At 36.8% G+C, this 23,163-nt stretch overlaps 1 protein-coding gene and 1 long non-coding RNA gene across 3 annotated transcripts in view; both read right to left on the bottom strand.

Moving 5' to 3' along the window:
• The window catches only part of LOC137092659 (uncharacterized), a 42,758-nt gene extending 24,141 nt beyond the window's left edge, over nt 1-18,617 (bottom strand). For both annotated transcript variants that reach the window (XR_010908321.1, XR_010908322.1), the window contains exons 1-2: nt 18,283-18,617; nt 17,190-17,316 (exon numbers count right to left, since the gene is read on the bottom strand). This is a non-coding gene — a long non-coding RNA (uncharacterized lncRNA). The remainder of the gene's footprint in view (nt 1-17,189; nt 17,317-18,282) is intronic.
• Nucleotides 18,618-19,130: 513 nt separating this feature from the next.
• Nucleotides 19,131-23,163, bottom strand: part of kctd8 (potassium channel tetramerization domain containing 8) — a 35,915-nt gene continuing 31,882 nt past the window's right edge. The window contains exon 2 of the mRNA XM_067456990.1: nt 19,131-21,871. Coding sequence (XP_067313091.1) covers nt 21,354-21,871 — 518 coding nt within the window. The 3' untranslated portion in view covers nt 19,131-21,353. The remainder of the gene's footprint in view (nt 21,872-23,163) is intronic.

Below are 23,163 nucleotides of genomic sequence, written 5' to 3'. Positions count from 1 at the left end.
CATCATTCTTTAGCTCCGCCCACTCGATACGCCTCCAGGCGCTCGTTTTTTTCCGGAAAGACTCGGTACAGCCTATATTTCTTTTATAAATATAATACAACTAAAGACTTTTCGGAGATATGAAGGATGCAATACTACTCTATAGGTACTCAAGATTGACATGAGATTGACTGAAACTGAGTGTTTCACCCCCCCCCCCCCCCCCCTTAATATAACTGATTGTATTTGTCTGAAAGAAGAATGTCATATACACCTAGGATGACTTGAGGGTGAGTAAATCATGGGATCATTTTCATTTTGGGTGAACCATCATCCCTTTAAGCTGCGTCATCCACCTTTTTTACAGTCTATGGTTGCAACACATCTGTTATAGAATGTTTTATCACTTCACTTTCACTTTAATGAAAATGATAAACGATAAAAGAACGACAGTGAGTCTAACGATGGTACATTCATTCATAATTCGTAACACCGCAAGTTATCCCGTCAATTATAACTTTACTTTAGTACTTAAACTTTATTTGCCACAACCAAGACTTATAAAGCATATGTAATGCACATACAAATGTCACAGTTGACAAATGTTTTAAATATGTAACACCTTTCTGTGTTTTATATATATGAGTCAATTTTTGCAAAGACATAAGTGTTGTCACCTTGTCATATGAGCTTCACCTGTGACTAATAATGGATCAATTAGGTCTCAAGTGTGTATAAAAAGAACCCCAGTATGCTAGACCTTCACATCAACTGCAACTAGACCTCTGCAAACATGCCTAAGATTCACCCTGAGACTAAAGTTTTGATTATCAAGAGGCTGAAGACCAGATCCACTGCTGATGTGGCAGACACCTTCAATGTGTCTCAGTGTCAAGTACAGAGGATAAAAAAAAGATTTGAAGAGACTGGAGACGTTTTTGACAAGCCCAGGTCAGGCAGACCCCGCAAGACAACTGCTCGAGAGGACCGTTTGTTGGCTCGAAAATCCGAGGCCAGCCCATTTTCCACTGCAGCAGAGCTCCACGAGACCTGGTCACCTGAAGTCCCTGTGTCAACCAGAAAAGTTTGTCGGATTCTGTCTCGAAATGGCCTCCATGGTCGAATCAGTGCCCAGAAGCCAGCACTAAACAAAAGACAATTGAAAAACCGTGGGGCATTTGCCAAGGCCCACAGCCTGCTAAAAGGATAGACGCAGGAAAAGTGGCAGAAGGTGGATTTTTCAGATGAATCTTCTGTTGAATTACACCACAGTCGCCGCAAATATTGCAGGAGACCTACTGGAGCCAGAATGGATCTGAGATTCACCCAGAAAACAGTGAAGTTTGGTGGCGGAAAAATCATGGTCTGGGGTTACATCCAGTATGGGGGTGTGCGAGAGATCTGCAGGGTGAAAGGCAACATCAATAGTCTAAAATACCAAGAAATCTTAGCTACCTCTTATATTCCCAACCATAAAAGAGGCCAAATTCTGCAGCAGGACGGTGCTCCATCGCATACTTCCATCTCCACATCAAAGTTCCTCAAGGCGAAGAAGATGCTCCAGGATTGGCCAGCCCAGTCACCAGACATGAACATCATTGAGCATATGTGGGGTAGGATGAAAGAGGATGCATGGAAGACGAAACCAAAGAATATTGATGAACTCTGGGAGGCATGCAAGACTGCTTTCTTAGCTATTCCTGATGACTTTATCAATAAATTGTATGAATCCTTGCCAAGCCGCATGGATGCAGTCCTTCAAGCTCATGGAAGTCATACAAGATATTAAATTTGGATCTCACAGCACCACAACTTAATTTGCTGACATATTTTTGTATTTGCAGTAAATTTGTTCAATTTCTGTATAGGTGACAAAACGTTTGTCTTGCCAAAATTTGACCTTTCTGTCTTGATTAAATGATAAATATTTTTTAGGTGAAAATTATTTATTTCAGTGCATTAAACATCATTTGGGAGGGTTTTAGCTTTTCATATGAGCTATTTCTAACACCAATGAATTAATTAAAAGTCAGGTTAATATCAGGTATTTCTAGAAAATAGATAAGCGACAAGACTTTTGTCAGGGACTGTATATATATATATATATATATATATATATATATATATATATATATATATATATATATATATATATATATAAAAAATGCAGTTCACAATCCCTTTAAAACGAATCTGTGGTTGCAGACACACAGTTGCACACTCACGTCCCGCAGACGCATGTGTTAAACAGGCCTGACGAACCTCTCTCTCTCTCTCTCTCTCTCTCTCTCTCTCTTAATGGCAGAATGAATGCACATCAGTGTGGGAACACTGCAATAACCAAATGTTCATATTTGTAGGGGCGTATTTTCACACATCAGTTCAATGGGTGCAAAATGACACAAAGATCCTTTTCACACCAAACCCCACCATCAGCAGCACTAATCAACTGAAGAGGATGCTGCAGTCCAGGTGTGGGCACATCACTGCACCCATAATGCTCGTGTTTCGGCTTCAAAAGCCATAAAATAGAACGAAATATGCATTCATCGTAATATTACAGCCCATGATTTTATGAATATCAGGATGATTGCCCTTTAACAGGCCCTTACTTGGCGCTGCCATGGTGAAATAATGGATTGTGGCTTTGAAGTAGTGTAGTGAATCTAATCAGCTGTCTCTTCATTTTCCCTAAACAATCAGCTGAAAGAAAAGGCCTTCCAGGGGAGCAACATCCAGGCAATAATTAGTTATGTAAGCATAATTACTGACTGGTTGAGTAAATGGCCGGGCTAAATACTGGCAAACACTACAGCGCTCTAGGAACTGAACGGCTGATGGGTTTCAGCAGTGGACTTCATTTTTAAAGTGTGATGTCATAATCGAATGCCGTAAAGCTTGGACGTCTTGCAGAGTGCAAGAAACATTTTTGCAATTTCTCTCCATCTATCTCCCACTGTTTCTCTCTTTCACAACCATACTCAGCTCAAGCTAAAGCACAGTTGCTTCACTAATGAAAATGCTTTCACTAATGAAAAACTACTGAACGTTGCAATATTTGAGAAACAATACAATTTAAATTGTTATTCTATAAATTGTATGATTCATAGCTCTCATTAACACATTCATGAGAGAACTACAGATGTCTGTTTTCTGAACTAATCAATCTTTTCAGTGAATCAATTGATCAAGTTCACAAATTGATTCATTCACAAATTAAATGGATACATTTCTCGAGTTCAACTCACTGACTGGCTCATCTGTTTACAGAAGATAAAGGGGTCTTTGATTATGATTTCACTTTTTTAACTTGAGTTAGTGTGTAATGTTGCCGTTTCAGCATATCCAACAATTGCAAAGTTACGATACTTAAAGTTAAATGCAACAGGAGATATTTTCTTTTACAGAAACTGCTTTTTGAGGACTGGCAGGGACTACAACAAGCTTCTTCCTATGTTAGTAACGTCACAAACTCAACATTTACATGAACCCTGCCTCCGGGAACACGCAACAATGGGGTGAGGCCATGTTGGCTGCTTTAGACAAGAGGAAGAGTTGTTGTAGTAGAGTGTTATTTTCACCCCTTCACGAACCGTCTCGTAAGCAACTCAGGTGTTTTGTTGTTGGATGCAAGAGTGAACATAACAGTCTTCATGTACTCCCAACATCAGTCTGCGGAAGATGCAGTGGATTTGTTTCGTTTTTAAAGAGAATGCGCCCCCACACATACCTAAATTCTTTTATGTCTGCACAAATCATTTTACACTAACCTGCTTTGTGAACAAGCGTCAATACAAACGGACACAAGGATGGATCAGCACCAAATGTTCGTGAAAACAGACACTTTATCTTTTGTGTCATGTACAATAAACTTCATGAAACTCATCAGTAAAGTTTTAGCCATCATTCAGACGGGGTCCGTTACAACAGGCTTGTACTAATAGTGGATAACTGCAAGATAACAACATAAGTTGCACGCGTAATTAAACTATACTATAACTGTTCTATCTCTATTTAGCATTTATTTTCTGGCTCTGAAGGCATCAATGTCTGACTCCAGTTCAACTGAACACAGCTTCTGACATTTTCGGTGCATCTTGAAGCTCCGACCTCTTCTTGAGGGGGACCGGGAGCAGCAGCTCATTTGCATTTAAAGGGACACATACAAAAACTGCACATTTTTGCTCATCGCACCAAAAGTGGCAATTTTAACATGCTATAAACAATTATCCGTGGGGTATTTTAAGCGAAAACTTCACATACACACTCTGGGGACATCAGACTTATTTTTCATTTTGTAAAAAGGGGCATAATAGGTCCATCCTTTAAAGGGAATGTTCACCGAAATACAAAAATTCTGTCATCAATAACTCACCCATATGTCATTCCAAACTCAAATGACATCCGCTCACATTCAGAACACAAATTAAGATCTTTTTAATGAAATCTGAGCTCTTTCCGTCCCACCACTGACAGCTACAGACATCATAAAAGTAATCCACGTGACTCCAGTTGTTTAACTTCAATTTAAATGAAGTGATGTGAGTGCTCTGTTGTTGCGTGAACACGCATTCAGGAGTTTTGTTATCTGCTGCTTTAATCACATAACCCCCACCGGATCGTGGGCGGGGTATACAATTACTTTTGTTATATACAAACGGTTCAATCAACTATCACAAACTATGCATCACTTGAAAGCTAAAACACTCAAGATTCATGTTCTGAACTCGTTTTTTGCAATAAATACACCAGAGAGGAAAGGGTTAAATGAAATGCTAAAGCAGTAGCTATTTAAACATTAGCATAATAAACGTGGTACTCATCTTTCATCTTCTGACGTTCAGATCAGATCAATCCACGAAACAAGAGCATACATGTCCGTGTAAGAGTCCACTCTTCAAAATGCATCCCACTTTTTAATCCAAAACAACGAAAAAATAAGGAAAAAAAAAATAAAAATCCTCCGTTGTTTGCATGAGCGTTTTGCGTTAGAGTAATCAATCATGTCCATTTTCAATGAAATAGCGATTATAATCATTATTTTGACAATCTCCCCTGTACTGTGGACTGTTCCGGTCATATTAAACCCTCACATGGTTCTCTCCTTCAATCACTGGCTCGCTGATGACTCATGATAGGAAGGGAGCGCGTTACTGGCTGCTAAAGCTGTCAGTCAAATGCGCCCATGCTTTTAGTTGGATAAGCCAGTCAATGCCTAGCCAATGCATAGCCAGCATAGATTTGATTGACGGATGTAGTAACGAATCAAAAGACATTATTTTGTGCAGTGTTTCTAAGATATGCCATAAGAAGCATTGATGAATACCTCATGCTTACCGTCTCCATTAGGGCTGGGATAAACGATTATTTTTTAAACGATTAATCTAGCGATTATTTTTTCGATGCATCGATTAATCTAACGATTAATTTTTCCTGTCCGATTCGGTTACGATTCGATTCGATTACCGATTATCTCCCCATTAATTGCCTAATAGCAATTTATACATGTTGATTTAATTATCTGAATGAAAAAACGAATTCCTTAACATTGCAATATATGTTTATTGCTCTTAAAATTCCAAAGTAAGACTATACAAGAGCAATGCATTCAATAAAACCTTGAAAACATAAAGTAGGCTACACACACACACACACACACACACACACACACACACACACACACACACACACACACACACACACAAATAAATAAGTATTAACCTACAACAAAGAAACATATTATACGATTTTTCTATGTATGCAGCTCGGCCTACAGGCCATGCCCATCGATTAAATATCAACAAGTTGGTTAATCAAATCCGGGGACACACTGCAAGCGTGAGCGTCTCGGCTGCGTGGCGTGTCCGTTTTTGTTTCGGCTCACATGTTAACAGGTTGGAGTTTGCACACTGCCTGTGACGCGCGGAAAACGCGTGCATGCTGGAAATAGAAGAGCGCCTATTTTTCACGTGTTGGGAGCGTCTCCAGGCAAAATAGAATAGGAAAAGATGTTTATATATCATTTTGACACGAATACATATTATTAAATTACATTTTCATGTTTGAAAGTCTGTAGGTTTACATAAATGCAAATATATAGGCCTAATTGTAATAATAAAAAACGTCAATGATCGATTTTGAAATATTGCAACTGTCAATACAGAACGAAATATTCTGTAGCCTATTTTGCCGTCAATACCATAGATATGTGGCTACTCCCGACGTTTTCTTTGCTGTATCAGTAGGCTATTTATGTTTAACATTAGGAATAGGGCTTCCCTCCGCATCAATAGCAGCAGCAGCGCCGCGTCAGACACGTTTCTAGTGTGCAAAGGCAGAGAAAACGCCACGCAGCCCCGTGGCTGACCCGCAACAGAAACGCCACGCGCATCCGCGGCATGACAGTGAAAAAAGTTACATGTAGAGTGCATTACGGGCGCCAATATTCCGTTTAAAACCGGAATAGTCCTGGGATGAAACTGCTCACTTAGAGGATGGATACCCTCGGTCACATCAGCGCGATTAGACATTGAACATTTTAAATTTAAAACAGCTTATTATGTAGGTAACGTAGCCAATGTGTCCGATGCTTTCACTTGATGCAAATGTTTGTTTTTGTGATTAAAACACATCAAATATTACCAAAACATCTGTCTTCCTGTGTGCAGAAATTTGTTTATGTAGCCGTGACAACAAAACGCGTGCGCGCATGCCTGTGATTCTCCGTGCGCACCGCGCGCCAACCCCATAGACTGGGGCCACCCCTCAAGCCTTGCACTTCTGAAAGTCTGAGGAGCCACTCGTGTTGCTACCATAGATATACATAATAAATAATATACTTAATTACATAATATACTTTATTATGTACATCTATGGTTGCTACTACTCTCCGGCGCCGCCATCTTTATTTTGAGTCTGACGAATCGACGCGCATATTTTGCGTCAACGTATTTTTTGCGTCGACGTCATCGATGACGTCGACGCGTTGTCCCAGCCCTAGTCTCCATAGTATCCAGCGCGGCCTGCCAGTGTAAGCACACATAGTTAACACACAACGCGCAGACTAAATGACAGACTGTTTTTATCAACTAAATTCGTTTTTCTACACTTGTAAATTCTGTAAATAGTTGCTTTAGTTTTCAGGGACTGCAAATGCATTATAATTCGCAGTTTATTGCAGATTTATTTGAATAAAAACTACTCTTTACTCTTACAAATGTTCTAATATAATTGGCCTTTTTTGAAAGGACGCCTAGCCTTTTTTTTGACATAAAAGCTTACAGAAGCTACATTTTTGAGACAATTGTCCTCAAATTTTAATCAAAACATGATCAGACATTCAGTTTTATATTTATGCTATTTTCAGGGCCTTAAAATTAAAATCTTTTTTTCCATAAGGGAATTATAAAACAATACAAACTTGAGTCACTTACATGCATATTTCCCCTTGTTTTAATCTGTCCCTATACTACTTTGAGTTATTATGACTTTTGGGTACCATCATTTCAAGTGTCTAGTTTAAAATAAGACCAAATTTATGGATATAGACCATAGGGTTTAAGAGCTGCAGACAGCTCTTTGTTTTTTTTAAATTCTCAAAAAAAGGGGTGAGAATTAAGAGGTTAAATGATCTAGCAAAGCAGGATGGATTCTGATTGGCTCTCAATGTTTTTAATTAGCTAGAAACAAATCATTCTGAAAGTGATTCTAATAGTGTGTCATTATCCTCAAAGTTGTAGTGTGGACTTTTATTCTTTTATATTTTGAATGATTTTTAGAACCAAATCTTAATTGTTATATTTATCATTCTTGCTGTGAACAGGCCTAAGATCAAGTAAATTCCAAATACATGCATGTATGGATCTGCTGAAATATAAATATTGTGTCAACTTTTAGGAGTACACTAATATAAATGAACTCAAAGAGACAAGCCACAAAACTCTCATTTAGACTTCCATATAAACAGGCCCTATGAAACAAACATCATTTCAGGATAACAGCGCTGACTCTCACATCTAAAAGCTCTTGATTAAAGTTTCGTTGAGCAGAGGGATATCAATTCAGCAAGACGCATGTTTTTTTTTTCTCCTGGCTTTTATTGCTTACTGATGCAGAATACTCAAAACTGCTGAGGTTGTTTAACTTCAAAACTCCCCCTTACAAGATTTACAGTCTGTTAGAGGACACATTTACCGCGTTTTCACCTCCAGATCAAGTGATTCACAACTTGCAAGTTGCTCAGCTTTTTATAAATTTCAACTTAAACAGCAGACTGGAATAAATAGGCTAGAGATTCGTTATTATTTAATCTTTTATTCTGTCAGAACAGAAAACGCTACAAACCATTCAACGCAATCTGGTATGTTTGGCTGTAGGAGTACCATTTTATCTGAGACTAAATCGCTAAGAAATGGGACTGTAGATCTGAAGTATCGCTATTCCCTAGAAAGCAAGTGATTTAGAACTGTTATTTGAAAGGGAGTGTTGCAAAACAGCATACGTTGTATTTCAGCAAGCTTGACTGTAAAGATCTAGTTCCTGTGAAGTACAGGACAAAGCATATGTGCTTATCATACACTGTCAGAAAAAAAAGGTACATTTCTGTCACTGGGGCGGTACCCTAAGGTACAAAACCAAAAAGGTACTAATATGTACCTTTAAGGTTCCACTATGTACCTTTAAGGTACTAAAACGCACTCTTAAAGTACTGATATGTACCTTTTAAGGTACTAATGTGTACCATTTAGGGGTGACTAAGGTACAAAGATGTACCTTTTCACTTTTTGTACCTTAGGGTACCGCCCCAGTGAAGCACTGTACCTTTTTTTCTGAGAGTGTATGCAAATCTGTAGGACAGAAATGCACCAATCAGCAAGTCCAACTGAAGGCAGGTGCGTAAATGCAGTTTTGAAGAATTCGACAGCAGCTGCAATCAAAGAAAGTGTTAAATCCTGTGCTTACTTTGAGGACAGATGTGTCTTCCCGCAGCTGCATCTCTGCACCGTTCCTAGAGCATCAGCAGGGGAAACGGCAGCCAATCAGACGGCACGGAAGCTATTGATGATTTTTCAGCGTCTCCATTGTCATTCCAATCATAGCTCTATCAGTAACATCCCTTGAACTAAACACAGCTGACAATCGCCTGCAAGCTATTCCCGACCCATGCAACGAAGGCCCAAGACGGAGATGAACCCATGAGCATGCTGCAAGCCTAAAATCTGCCAATTAATTTCTTGATTGAAAAGCTCTCATGAGCGCTGTATTCCCAGACTCCATGTTAAACAGCAGAAGAGTGACATCTCTGTCCTTGAGCATAATAAATACCGCAATTAAAAAACACGGCACAGAACAATCATTTCTCACAGGGACACACACACACACACAAACACTTGTCTTCATAATGCTTCTGTACATTGTTCAAACGTGGCAGGTGCTCTAGGTGGTTCTGAATGATCCTTGACAAAAATGGATAAAATATTCATGAAAATGAGAGAATCGTGTCTTCCTGAAAACTTTGCATGGACAGTTGTAGCCGTAAGGAAGCCACAACCTGTGTTTTTCTGGTCTTTTATACTATAGGATAGGTCTTACAAGATCCTTATGTTCTGTTTAGACTAAACACACCACAGGAAAAGCCTCTAAGCCCAGTTCACACCACTGCACACTTTCTATAGTTGTTCCCAGCACAGGTTGCGACAGTCATTGCATAGCGTTCCTCCAGCAAAAATATAATTTCATGTCATTTCTTGTTGACATCAAACCAGCTTAAACACGCTAAAATGAAAATTCCAGAGGGGAAAAGGGTTTATAAATTGCACCAGTGCATAATGCATCATATCAAAGATAATTTAAAGCAGGCCGTTTGCCTGTGGGGAGAGTGGAAATGCTGGTTTTACATACAGAATCAATTAACAGATCTCAGACACAACCCACGCGCAATTATGACATATTTTACAAATGATTATCAAATATACTTTTATTATAATATAATATGTAACACGATCTCAGGCATGTTATTTTTAATATAAAAAACGAATAAATTATAAACAGATTTTAAAATCTAATATAGTCTCATCATTATATAAAAAATAATAAGTGACATATCTAGAAATTGCTCAATACAAGGATTAAATTCATCTTGAAGACACTCAACTACAGTGACTGAAAGGAAATGGATCACGTGGGATCCTCTGTCGTCACTTCCATTGGTAGTGCTCACATCAATTCGCTCTGTATTTAATTAAACTCTGTGTCCCGATTGTCTACATATACTATGCCCTTAAAGTATGTAGTGTTCAAAAGTGCATACTTTTGAGTAGGCAAGCTTTGGCACATACTACTTTGTAGAAATTGTGCTTTTACCAGACAGCTCTGTCGCTTAATTACCTGCATCCTGTCCCCGCTTAAACTGCCCTGCCAATCATCTTACAGTTAAAATCAGCCACATTTAATTTAATTCGATTTCCTACCATTTTGAAGAGAAATGTAGTAACACGCTGAACTCTCCACACGTTTGCAATTTGCATAATGATGCATTTAAATGTTCATGACCAAATGTATCCTTGCAATGAAATAAAATGTGGATTACACGGTCATGTTAAATGCTGATTGTTAAAGGGTTAGTTCACCCAAAAATGATATTTCTGTCATTAATTACTCACTCATGTCGTTCCAAACCTGTAAGTCCTTCGTCGTCACAATTCTGACTTTATATCTCTCAACTCTGACTTTATATCTCTCAATTCTGACTTTATATCTCTCAATTCTGACTTTATATCTCTCAATTCTGACTTTATATCTCTCAACTCTGACTTTATATCTCTCAATTCTGACTTTATATCTCTCAATTCTGACTTTATATCTCACAATTCTGACTTTATATCTCACAATTCTGACTTTATATCTCTCAATTCTGACTTTATATCTCTCAATTCTGACTTTATATCTCACAATTCTGACTTTATATCTCTCAATTCTGACTTTATATCTCTCAATTCTGACTTTATATCTCACAATTCTGACTTTATATCTCTCAATTCTGACTTTATATCTCAATTCTGACTTTATATCACACAATTCTGACTTTATATCACACAATTCTGACTTTATATCACACAATTCTGACTTTATATCTCTCAACTCTGACTTTATATCTCGCAATTCTGACTTTATATCTCACAATTCTGACTTTATATCTCTCAATTCTGACTTTGTATCTCTCAATTCTGACTTTATATCTCTCAATTCTGACTTTATATCACACAATTCTGACTTTATATCTCTCAATTCTGACTTTATATCTCCCAATTCTGACTTTATATCTCACAACACTGACTTTATATCTCTCAATTCTGACTTTATATCTCTCAATTCTGACTTTATATCTCACAATTCTGACTTTATATCTCTCAATTCTGACTTTATATCTCTCAATTCTGACTTTATATCTCTCAATTCTGACTTTATATCTCTCAACTCTGACTTTATATCTCTCAATTCTGACTTTATATCTCACAATTCTGACTTTATATCTCTTAATTCTGACTTTATATCTCACAATTCTGACTTTATATCTCTCAATTCTGACTTTATATCTCTCAACTCTGACTTTATATCTCACAATTCTGACTTTATATCTCTCAATTCTGACTTTATATCTCTCAATTCTGACTTTATATCTCTCAATTCTGACTTTATATCTCACAATTCTGACTTTATATCTCTCAATTCTGACTTTATATCTCTCAATTCTGACTTTATATCTCACAATTCTGACTTTATATCTCTCAATTCTGACTTTATATCTCAATTCTGACTTTGTATCTCTCAATTCTGACTTTATATCTCTCAATTCTGACTTTATATCACACAATTCTGACTTTATATCTCTCAATTCTGACTTTATATCTCCCAATTCTGACTTTATATCTCACAACACTGACTTTATATCTCTCAACTCTGACTTTATATCTCTCAATTCTGACTTTATATCTCTCAATTCTGACTTTATATCTCTCAATTCTGACTTTATATCTCTCAATTCTGACTTTATATCTCTCAATTCTGACTTTATATCACACAATTCTGACTTTATATCTCTCAATTCTGACTTTATATCTCACAATTCTGACTTTATATCTCACAACACTGACTTTATATCTCTCAACTCTGACTTTATATCTCTCAACTCTGACTTTATATCTCTCAATTCTGACTTTATATCTCTCAATTCTGACTTTATATCTCTCAATTCTGACTTTATATCTCTCAATTCTGACTTTATATCACACAATTCTGACTTTATATCACACAATTCTGACTTTATATCTCTCAACTCTGACTTTATATCTCGCAATTCTGACTTTATATCTCTCAATTCTGACTTTATATCTCACAACTCTGACTTTATATCTCACAACACTGACTTTATATCTCTCAACTCTGACTTTATATCTCTCAACTCTGACTTTATATCTCTCAATTCTGACTTTATATCTCTCAATTCTGACTTTATATCTCTCAATTCTGACTTTATATCTCTCAATTCTGACTTTATATCACACAATTCTGACTTTATATCACACAATTCTGACTTTATATCTCTCAACTCTGACTTTATATCTCTCAACTCTGACTTTATATCTCTCAATTCTGACTTTATATCTCTCAATTCTGACTTTATATCTCTCAATTCTGACTTTATATCTCTCAATTCTGACTTTATATCACACAATTCTGACTTTATATCACACAATTCTGACTTTATATCTCTCAACTCTGACTTTATATCTCGCAATTCTGACTTTATATCTCGCAATTCTGACTTTATATCTCTCAATTCTGACTTTATATCTCGCAATTCTGACTTTATATCTCGCAATTCTGACTTTATATCTCACAATTCTGACTTTATATCTCTCAATTCTGACTTTGTATCTCTCAATTCTGACTTTATATCTCTCAATTCTGACTTTATATCACACAATTCTGACTTTATATCTCTCAATTCTGACTTTATATCTCCCAATTCTGACTTTATATCTCTCAATTCTGACTTTATATCTCTCAATTCTGACTTTGTATCTCTCAATTCTGACTTTATATCTCTCAATTCTGACTTTATATCTCACAACACTGACTTTATATCTCTCAACTCTGACTTTATATCTCTCAATTCTGACTTTATATCTCTCAATTCTGACTTTATATCTCTCAATTCTGACTTTATATCTCTCAATTCTGACTTTATATCTCTCAATTCTGACTTTGTATCACTCAATTCTGACTTTGTATCTCTCAATTCTGACTTTATATCTCCCAATTCTGACTTTATATCTCTCAATTCTGACTTTATATCTCTCAATTCTGACTTTATATCTCCCAATTCTGACTTTATATCTCCCAATTCTCACTTTATATCTCTCAATTCTGACTTTATATCTCACAACTCTGACTTTATATCTCTCAATTCTGACTTTATATCTCACAACTCTGACTTTATATCTCACAATTCTGACTTTATATCTCACAACTCTGACTTTATATCTCACAACTCTGACTTTATATCTCTCAATTCTGACTTTATATCTCTCAATTCTGACTTTATATCTCACAACTCTGACTTTATATCTCACAATTCTGACTTTATATCTCACAACTCTGACTTTATATCTCACAACTCTGACTTTATATCTCACAACTCTGACTTTATATCTTGCAATTCTGACTTTATATACCCAATTATCTTAATTTTGGGGGAAATTAAAACAATGTAATTACTTTATAGTAATTTTACTTTTTATTCATTTTTTTTAATATGAGCTCTTATTAATCAAACATTATGACAAATTGTTCTTGATACCAGTGTCAATATCATAGCAAACAATGTTGAAACTATTTTAATGTTTTGTAGTGTATATAATTTGCAGTATGAGAAATAGAACTTTTTCAAATTGTGAATGGGTTATATACAGATAGCAAACAAAGAGTGTTCCTTTTATAATCCCTGCAGCTGACAATCACTTCAGCGCAACCTCACAGAGTTCTGCGCTGTTGTGAAAACTACTGTTATAATCAATAGAGCTGGCTGCACTGCACATTGAATCTGACCTTATTTTGCATCAAAATTATTAGTTAGCAAGTTACTGAAATATTTCACTAATTACCAGTTAGCATTCACTGCATAAATTTGAGCGCTCAATAGCATTAGCTAACTGCTGCAAGTGGCAACACAAGACTAAACATCATCATTGAAAATACTACTCTCACGTGTCAAAACTCAGCATCCCTGAACATCACACTTTCTGCAACCAGCGGTAATTGTTAAAGGTGACTTAAAAATTGTTAAAGGTGACTGAAAAATTGTCATCAATTTTCAAGGTTTTCCAGAATGGAAAAATCGAACACCGAAATATCTATGCTACTTTTACACATATCTACTATAAAGTTAGATGTAGGCCTAATTCTCATAGTAAAAGCCACATTTGTTTTCATATATTACAGCATCAAGTGGTGAAGTCAGTCACAAGAGGTTGTTTTGCTGATACTGAACAGCGTAAAAGGCCGTTAGACATTTTTCATGTGAAAATTTTGCCATTTTTGTCCGTTACGTGCTGTGATGGATGTTTGAGTGCCTGGTAATTGCGGTTGTCATTTTCTCTCTATACCGTAAAAGCGTGACAGGCAGGAGCGCTGATATAAGCATTTTAACGTGAAATATATGCGTCTGCCTGAGAAAGCTCGGACAACAGCTCTCTAAACCAGGTGAGGGAAGCCACTTATTCTGAAGTTGCCATGGAGATACCAGAGAACAATGACGCTAATTCTTCATTTTCTATTCAAATATATTTAAATGTTCCATCTTGTCAATGTGTAAATGTAAGTGCTTTCCTTATGTGAGGAAAAAGGGCAGCGAGAGAGGGCATAGCCTTCCCGAGGTGCTCTTGGAGAACATATCACCATATTTGATCTGAGAGAACTGGGCGGCGTCATTTTAAACACTGGATGTTTGCATTTAGATTGGTGTGGGTGTGTGATCATATACGGGTGATATTCATGAAATGGGATATATTACTGATGTGTGTCACGGCTTTAATTCACATACTGAACATTACATATTCATTCTCTCCGTGGCTGTACTTAATGAAAGCAGGAGTGCTCAGCCTTTCCAAGAACTGTTTCTCAATCCTTCACTTTTAAATGCCAGACTCAATGAGAGTTTTGGATTCTTTGTAATTTCCATTTGGCACATTATTAGTCAGAACTATTTCTCCATTAACACATTTCCATTAGGCAAACGTTAGAATGTTTTAATACTTTAAAAGCTGAGAATAAGTTTGCCCATTTAATTTCCAGAGATATCAGTGGTGTACAGTGGCATTTTAAAATTAAATCCTCACTTTAAAAAAAAAGTTTTTTATATTTATATTTTTATATATCAAATGCAAATGTATGTCCCTTACACTTATTCCTGGTATTAGATAAAAAAGAGAGACTAATACAGTTTTTGTATTCTGTATTTTTACACTAACTATAATGTTCTATTTATTAAAACCAAGAATAAAATTCATCAAGTTAGTGTTGTTGTGCATTTTTACATTTATTCCAAAATAAAGACAATTTATGCAATATATTTTATTTGTGAACTGATGTTCAGCTTTTCTTTTTAATAGTCAACTTATTTTCATAATTCATTATCAATCTTGCACACACTGTTAACAGACACGAAGATTCCTTTAAGTGCCTTTCATTTCCCCAAGCTGAATGCTTACTGAAAACCCCCCGACATGTTCTCAGGCCATTACAAGTTTGATTTTGACGTGACATAAAGCAATGGTATCTAAATGGCTTGTTTACTTGATTTTTTTCCAGACTTGCCGAGTTTCCGGGCGAAATTAAATCGCCGGCAGATCAGGCTGGGTTTACCCAGTCTAGCCCCGATCACTATACTGGGGCAATTAGGACTCAGCCCCTGTTGGCCTTACTAACACCTCTTATAGCAGCTCCCTGGTTTTCCCAAAAGTCTCAGGCTCAGCCCTGCTTAGCTTCAGTGGGCAACCAGCCTTGGACTACAGGTTGATATGGCTGCTGGCATATCACACTTTGGGAGCTCTGTTTAAAGTCAGCAGGATCAGGGGATCCTTCCTCCTGCTGTAACTTTACCTGCGGGTGTCGCTGTTAGACATTATTACTTTATAAAAACTGTGACTTTTACACTTTTTAAGTTAAGGTCATATTTTGTAACATTTAGGTTGGGTAACACTTTAATTTAGGGTCAAATTATCAATATGAACTAGTTGCTTATTAGCATGCATATTTATAGGAAATTGGCTGTTTATTTGTACTTATAAAACACATTTTAATGCCTTATTCTGCATGACCGTATCCACACTCCTTAATCCTACCCAACAACAGCTAAACTTAACAACTACCTTGCTAACTATTAATAAGCAGTAATTAGGTTGTTTACTGAGGCTAAAGTCGTAGTTAACAGTTAGTTAGTAGTGAGAATTGGACCCTAATCTAAAGTGTGACCTTTGGTTGTTTTATTTTTGTAATATCGATCATTTTCTCATTCAGTTTTTTGAGACACGGCCTCCTTGCCTTCTCAGATATGTTTATATAATACACTTGGCTTGTCTCAAAGAAAAAAAAAAAGAAGAAGAAAAAACAGGAAAAAAATCTCAAACCTTTTTTTAAGTTACATTCACAATTTTCCACCATAACCTAGTCTTTCATATATTTCTAGTCTTTTAAATATGTCTTAGTCTGAATAGGCCGTTACTTTTGAAAGATGTCAATATAGAAAGACATTTTGGTCTATCGTGTGGTAAATAACTACCCATCTACATTTTTTCCCCCCACCAAATTAATGATAGTCAAAATGCCAAAAACACTTTGGAAAGAGCTTGGGAAGGACATGGATGATGACTCACTATAAATCACTGATTACATACTGTATCTCAAATATATAAGACAGACGTCATTTTGACAGGTATGAATAAACTCTGAGATCTGCCTGACTGATTACATGACTAAAACTATGAGCGCTTCTATTACAAGCATCATTTCAAATGTCTGAAATCATTACACGAAACTGAGGAGAAAAGCCTTGAATGACGAAGTTAAGACTCAATGTAAATGAAGTCTCCACTCACATGAATAATAAAACATCCTTCTGACTCAAGATAATTATGCTCTTGAAGACTTACCAGCCATCTGAGACAGGTGAAGTGCCATGAAGTCTTTAAGAAATCCCTGCCAAAACCAGCTCAAAAAGGTAGTTGTTTTAGAAGATGGCAGCTGGTTTCTAGCTGGTCCAAACAGGTCTGGATTCATCTGTTAAACATGTTTAGAGTTATTCAGGGTTTTTTCCCTTATGCTACCAACCTTAGATAATATGTGTTACCTCTCAGTATTTCCCATAAACACTGACAGATCTAGCATTTAAGAAATAATTGAGAAAACAATTTAACATTCAGTTGTGAAAGAAAATATAGGTTAGCATGAGTACTACTTAAAAACAATACTTTTAAGAAAGCTCACAAAAATATTTGTGTGGCAGATGAAAAATGGGAAGAGGACCTTCAGGATCATGGCTGCCCTTGACATTGCCTGATTTTATAAATGTTTAAAAAAAATATCTGACTTGCTCGAAGATGGCTTATGAAAGAGATTGTATAAGATTACTTTTGATAGATAACTATTTTAAACCCTTCTTCTTACCACACAGTGTTGCCAGATATTGCAAGAAAAACATATACAAAAAACATAAACTATAACGTTGCTGCAAATTATTACATCTTTTTTTTTACAAATTAAAATGTTATATACAAATTATATACTGCAATTAAGAAATCTCCTAAGAAAGGAAAAAGCATGCATTGTGCATGCACCGGGGTTACTGGAAGAAACATGGGACGAAGAGAAAAGGTGTGGAGTATGGAGCTTTGACAGCTGCAAAGCACCAGCAAACCCAAACGTGTAACTTTTCTGGAAATAAGAAAATAAAACACTAGTACTATGATGAAATAAAAAAGCACAAAGTCACTTATAAATAGGGTGACCAGACGTCCCGTTTTCCCTCGGGACAGTCCCGTCTTTCGCTCTATTTTTGTGTCTCGACTTGAATCATATTTTGTCCCGTATTTCTTCTTCCCCGCATGCTTATAGGTGATCATAAAAGCGGGCAATAGGTCTTATGTGACCCAAGAATAGTCTAATCAAATGTAGCCATTAATGAGTATCTTCAAAAAGTTTAGTAAAATAAATAAATAAATGTGGTAATGTACAGCATAGGCCTACCAGAAGCGCGTGATCCAGAATTAATTCTCTCTGTGCCTGAATGGTCAAATGCAGGCACAGCACACACATGTGTCAGTATGTCCGTCATTGTATATATCTCACGTAAATATAGTCGGTTATGGCTTCAGTGAACATAAACAGCTCGATAAACGCCGGATATGTGTCAGTATATTAGATCTGGAGCCATATTTAACGGCTCAGATCCAAGCGGTTTTAAAGTGACAGCATAGCAACCTAAAAGTATCAAACAACAAATATGTTATACGCACATATGTTAAATAAAACCTATTAGCCTACACATAGTTTGTTTCATTTGTATTTCTATCGTATTTGTCCTTTTGTTTGTGATTTGCTCTGTTCTTTAGTATCACAAAAATAAAATTACCGGCATAACAGTATAACCACTAATATTGTATTGGTCCCCCAAACAGCCCTGACCCGTCGAGGCATGGACTCCACTAGACCCCTGAAGGTGTGCTGTGGTATCTGGCACCAAGATGTTAGCAGCAGATCCTTTAAGTCCTGTTAGTTGTGAAGTGGGGCCTTCATAGATCAGACTTTTTGTTTTTTGAGCACATCCCCTCACAACTGGACTGAGATCTAGGGAATTTGGAGGCCAAGACTGAGGAACCACCAACTTTCCAGTTTGTAGCCAACCTATATTAACCACTGAGCCATGTCGCCTGATCACTTCTTACAGTGTGGAAAAGGCTGGTGTTGACATTTTCTTCAGTAAAAAAAAGAGAATAAAAGTTCTGAAAGGTGAGTAATCTATAAATTGCCATACAATTAAACACTTTTCAAACACTCAAATGAAATGAAGGGAAAAATGCACATTAAATCACCCATTCATTACATGACACTTTTATTACAGGACACTGAGGCAAATTAACAGATAACTACCAATGTCTTTACAAATTTTGTAGCATTTCAGGTTCACAGCAGACACTTAACACTTAAGTCCTGATTTAAACCCATTACACATTATATTTCTAGGATGACAGAGTCAGCTGTGCCTTGTGCTTTTCAAACCTGTGTCCTGGATTGAGACCATGTCATGTCTCAAACCGGCATTTACAGAATATTGTGCTTTAAACGTACGCAGAACACCGCACACATCAATTGGAGGGCGATCATCTAACATCTCTCATATACAGATCCTTATGGAGATGGAAATGCACAATGCTCGCTGGCATTTAATACGCAGCCTACGGCAGATGGAAAGATCATTCCCCGAGTCTGGGATGACGCTCTGCTATAAACAATATCTTGGAACGGTTTTGAGCACGTGGATTAAACTGCTGGCTCAACGCCATGGCTATTTCCATTTAAAAATAAATCTTGCTAGGCCGAAACTTAGACTAGAATTAATCAGTGTCACGAAGACCAATTCTTAAAAGGATTTCACATTAATGTTTTGCACAGACAAACTTTAAGGGAACCAACGAGGGCCGGATCATGTGCACGCATCTTTGGAGGTCAACCTGCACTGTATTAATTAAGGGTTCATCTTCATCTTGTTTGGCCCTACATGGAACCAACGAAAGGTTTTTTATCATTTGTAGCAACACACTGTTTTTTCTACTTTTTTTGTGATTCCAAATAAAAATGTCCTTCATAAATGGCTCCATAGAAATTTACATGAAATAATAGAGTGCGCACACATACTGTACGGACACAAGCACACACATAAAACACTTTAGAAAATGAATGGCACATAACAAAATTTCATAGCAAAAGTGGCCCAGACAATTTCTTTGCATCATTTTGAGAAACCTCACATACAGAAGAACCAGTGCAGAGATGATGTTCATAGTGACCCATCATATAAATGCAACAATTCATTTATTTAAAAAGGATGAAATGAGAAGAAAATGTATCTATTATATTATGTATATCATCATATATATGCGCTCATTTTACAGTATAACACTGCATTTCATCTTATAATTTAGTTAAGATTTTAGATTTTGTAATGTATTCATTTTACCTTCCAATACAAGCTTCATGATTTTTAGCAAATATAAGGTTATATTTTAAATATTTAAATATATGCATATATTTATTATGGCTGTCAACTGAACAATCATTTAGTAATTTATTAAAAATGAACATTTAATCACCACACTTACCCAAGAGCAAGCAGCACAGAATGAGGACATGTTTTTGCGTTCAACACGGTTCAACTAAATGGAAGTGAATAAAAGATTTTTTCACACATTTTTTGGGTGTTATGCTTAAAAGAAGATATGACAGATATGACATACTGCAAGGCCAAAAACATTCATCTAAAAGTGTACATAATCCAAACTATGAGAAATGGTGCATTTGGAATGCAGGTGTCCTATGTGAACAGACTTAAAGGCTTTTCTTAGCAAATACTGATATATGTAATTTCAATTTGATGAATTAATCAGCATATGGTAACTTGATTACAATTTTGAATTGTTTGGTAGCCCTAATATATGTATATAAATGCATTTAATTTACATCTAAATTTATCTCTGAAAGAAATGTAGGTAGAGACAACAGCATTTACCCTTATGTGTTTGGAACGACATGGGGGTGAGTAATTAATGACAGAATAAAAATGTAGGTGAACTATCCCTTTAAATCGGCATTGTTTGTATAGAACCAAACTGAACCACTAGTTAATGCACAGTGACACCTCTCTCTTTTAAACACCACAAGGATGTATTTGTACTCCCATTTTGGCTAGATCACTAAAGATGCCACCAAAGTCAGTCAGTTCAAAGCGATATACAATGAGCCCTGTTTGCAGACCAAAGGTTTATTATAAATGACTCAAGATGGAATGATTCTTTGTTAAAAAGTTCTCCATCACCCCTTTTTGGAAGGTTTTTAAGGTCTATGTCAAGGAAATCAATGGTGCTGTCAATCTGAACAAAGATGGAACATGTTTTGTTGGCTCAAGTTTTCCGATACTCGGTTGTTTGGTTTCTCACTGTGGATCAAGGCCTTTAAGGACTCCATAGTCCGATGGACAATCTATTGTGTGAGATTGTGAAAAGATTGGATAGTTTAAAAGATTCCCCTATTCTGAGTTTCCCTTATAGGCCATATTTCTGAAGTAGTTCTGACTGCCACTGCCGCTTGCGCTCTGGGAACGCCGGGGGGATCTTGATCTTTCGGAAATCTCGGATACACTGTTTCATTTCCTCCTCTGCATTGGGCCTCTCCAGAGTCTTCCTCCGGGTTAGACCACTTCCCCCACCTTCCCGTGGACCCACTCCGCTGGTGAGGGACTGAAACAGCTCGCTGTTTCTCCTCTTATCCGGCAGCTCCATCCACTGCACGGAGGAACCTTTCTTTGGCGGTCGACCAAGAGTAAGAGTGCTTGGAGGCCGTGATACAGAGTGCAGGGCGCCGCACGGGGCCAGGGATCCTCCCACAACCTCACCACGTGACACCAGGATGGGGCCCCCATCCTGGGGGGACGTGGCCTCTGAGTGGGTCTCAGAGCTGGATGTGGAGAGCTCGTTCAACGATGCTCCGCTCTCGCTGGCCTTATCCAACAGTTTCTCGGACTTGGGCTCCTGTTTAGGGGATGCTGACTTGCAGGCAGGTCCTGGTGGATAGATAAAGAAAAAAAAATAGCTGATAAAACAATAAAACCTCCAATACAAAGGCCAATGGCAATGCCTCGCAGACAGAATTGATGAAATGCTTGGCTCTTTTGTGTTAGCGTATGCAATAAATCACACCAGCTTCTACTCTTAATACTGCAACTATTGGTCTTGTGCAGTAAAAATATTCAAACATTCTTAAAGGGTTAGTTCACCCAAAAATGAAAATTCTGTCAATAATTACTTACCCTAATGTCGTTTGACACCCGTAAGACCTCCGTTCATCTTCAGAACACAAATGAAGATATTCTTGTTGAAATCCGATGGCTCAGAAAGGCCTTCATTGACACCAATGTCATTTCCTCTCTCAAGACCCATAAAGGCACTAAAGACATCGTTACAAAGTCTATCTCACTACAGTGGTTCTACAATCATTTTATGAAGCAACGAGAATAGTTTTTGTGCTCAAAAAATTAATAAATAACAACATATAGTAATTGGCCGATTTCAAAACAAAGTTTCGAAAGTTATGCTTCAGCGTATTGATTCATGATTCAGATCGCCCATGTCACGTGATTTCAGCAGTTTGACACGCGATCTGAATCATGAATCAATACGCTGATTTATAACGTTCAAAACTTTGTTTTGAAATTGTACAATTTCTAGATGTCGTTATTTATAAATTTTTTGGCACAAAAACTATTCTCGTTGCTTCATACAATTATTGTAAAATCACTGTAGTGAGATGGGCTTTGTAACGACGTCTTTAGTGCCTTTATGGGTCTTGAGAGAGGAAATGACATTGCTGTCAATGAAGGCCTTTCTGAGCCATCGGATTTCAACACTAACATCTTCATTTGTGTTCCAAAGATGAACGGAGGTCTTACGGGTGTCGAACGACATTAGGATACGTAATTAATGACAGAATTTCATTTTTGAGTGAACTAACCCTTTAAAAAGAGGTATATTTACTTTATAAGAAAAATGTTTTTAAATAAAAAAAAATCTGGAAAAAAAAGTTTGCCAATGGGATAAAAAAAACTAAATTTAAACGTATTTGTTTGCACTGGAAAACAAGTAAAATAAGCTAAAAATTAATCATTACTCAAATTAACTACAGACCGAATAGTTCTGTTCCAAAACCTATCGAGAGGCATCGCTGACTACATAGACAACATCCTAAACAAAATGTAACATAATTAGTGACCAATTTGGACACTTCTACATATAGTAGGGGAAATCATAAGGTTTGCTGTTAGCATGTTGCACAAACTATAAATATGCACTACACACA

Source organism: Pseudorasbora parva, chromosome 11, assembly GCF_024679245.1.
Source record: "Pseudorasbora parva isolate DD20220531a chromosome 11, ASM2467924v1, whole genome shotgun sequence".
Lineage (NCBI taxonomy): Eukaryota > Metazoa > Chordata > Actinopteri > Cypriniformes > Gobionidae > Pseudorasbora > Pseudorasbora parva.
Note: the sequence above shows the minus strand (reverse complement) of the source record. Positions and strands in the feature narration are given on the sequence as shown.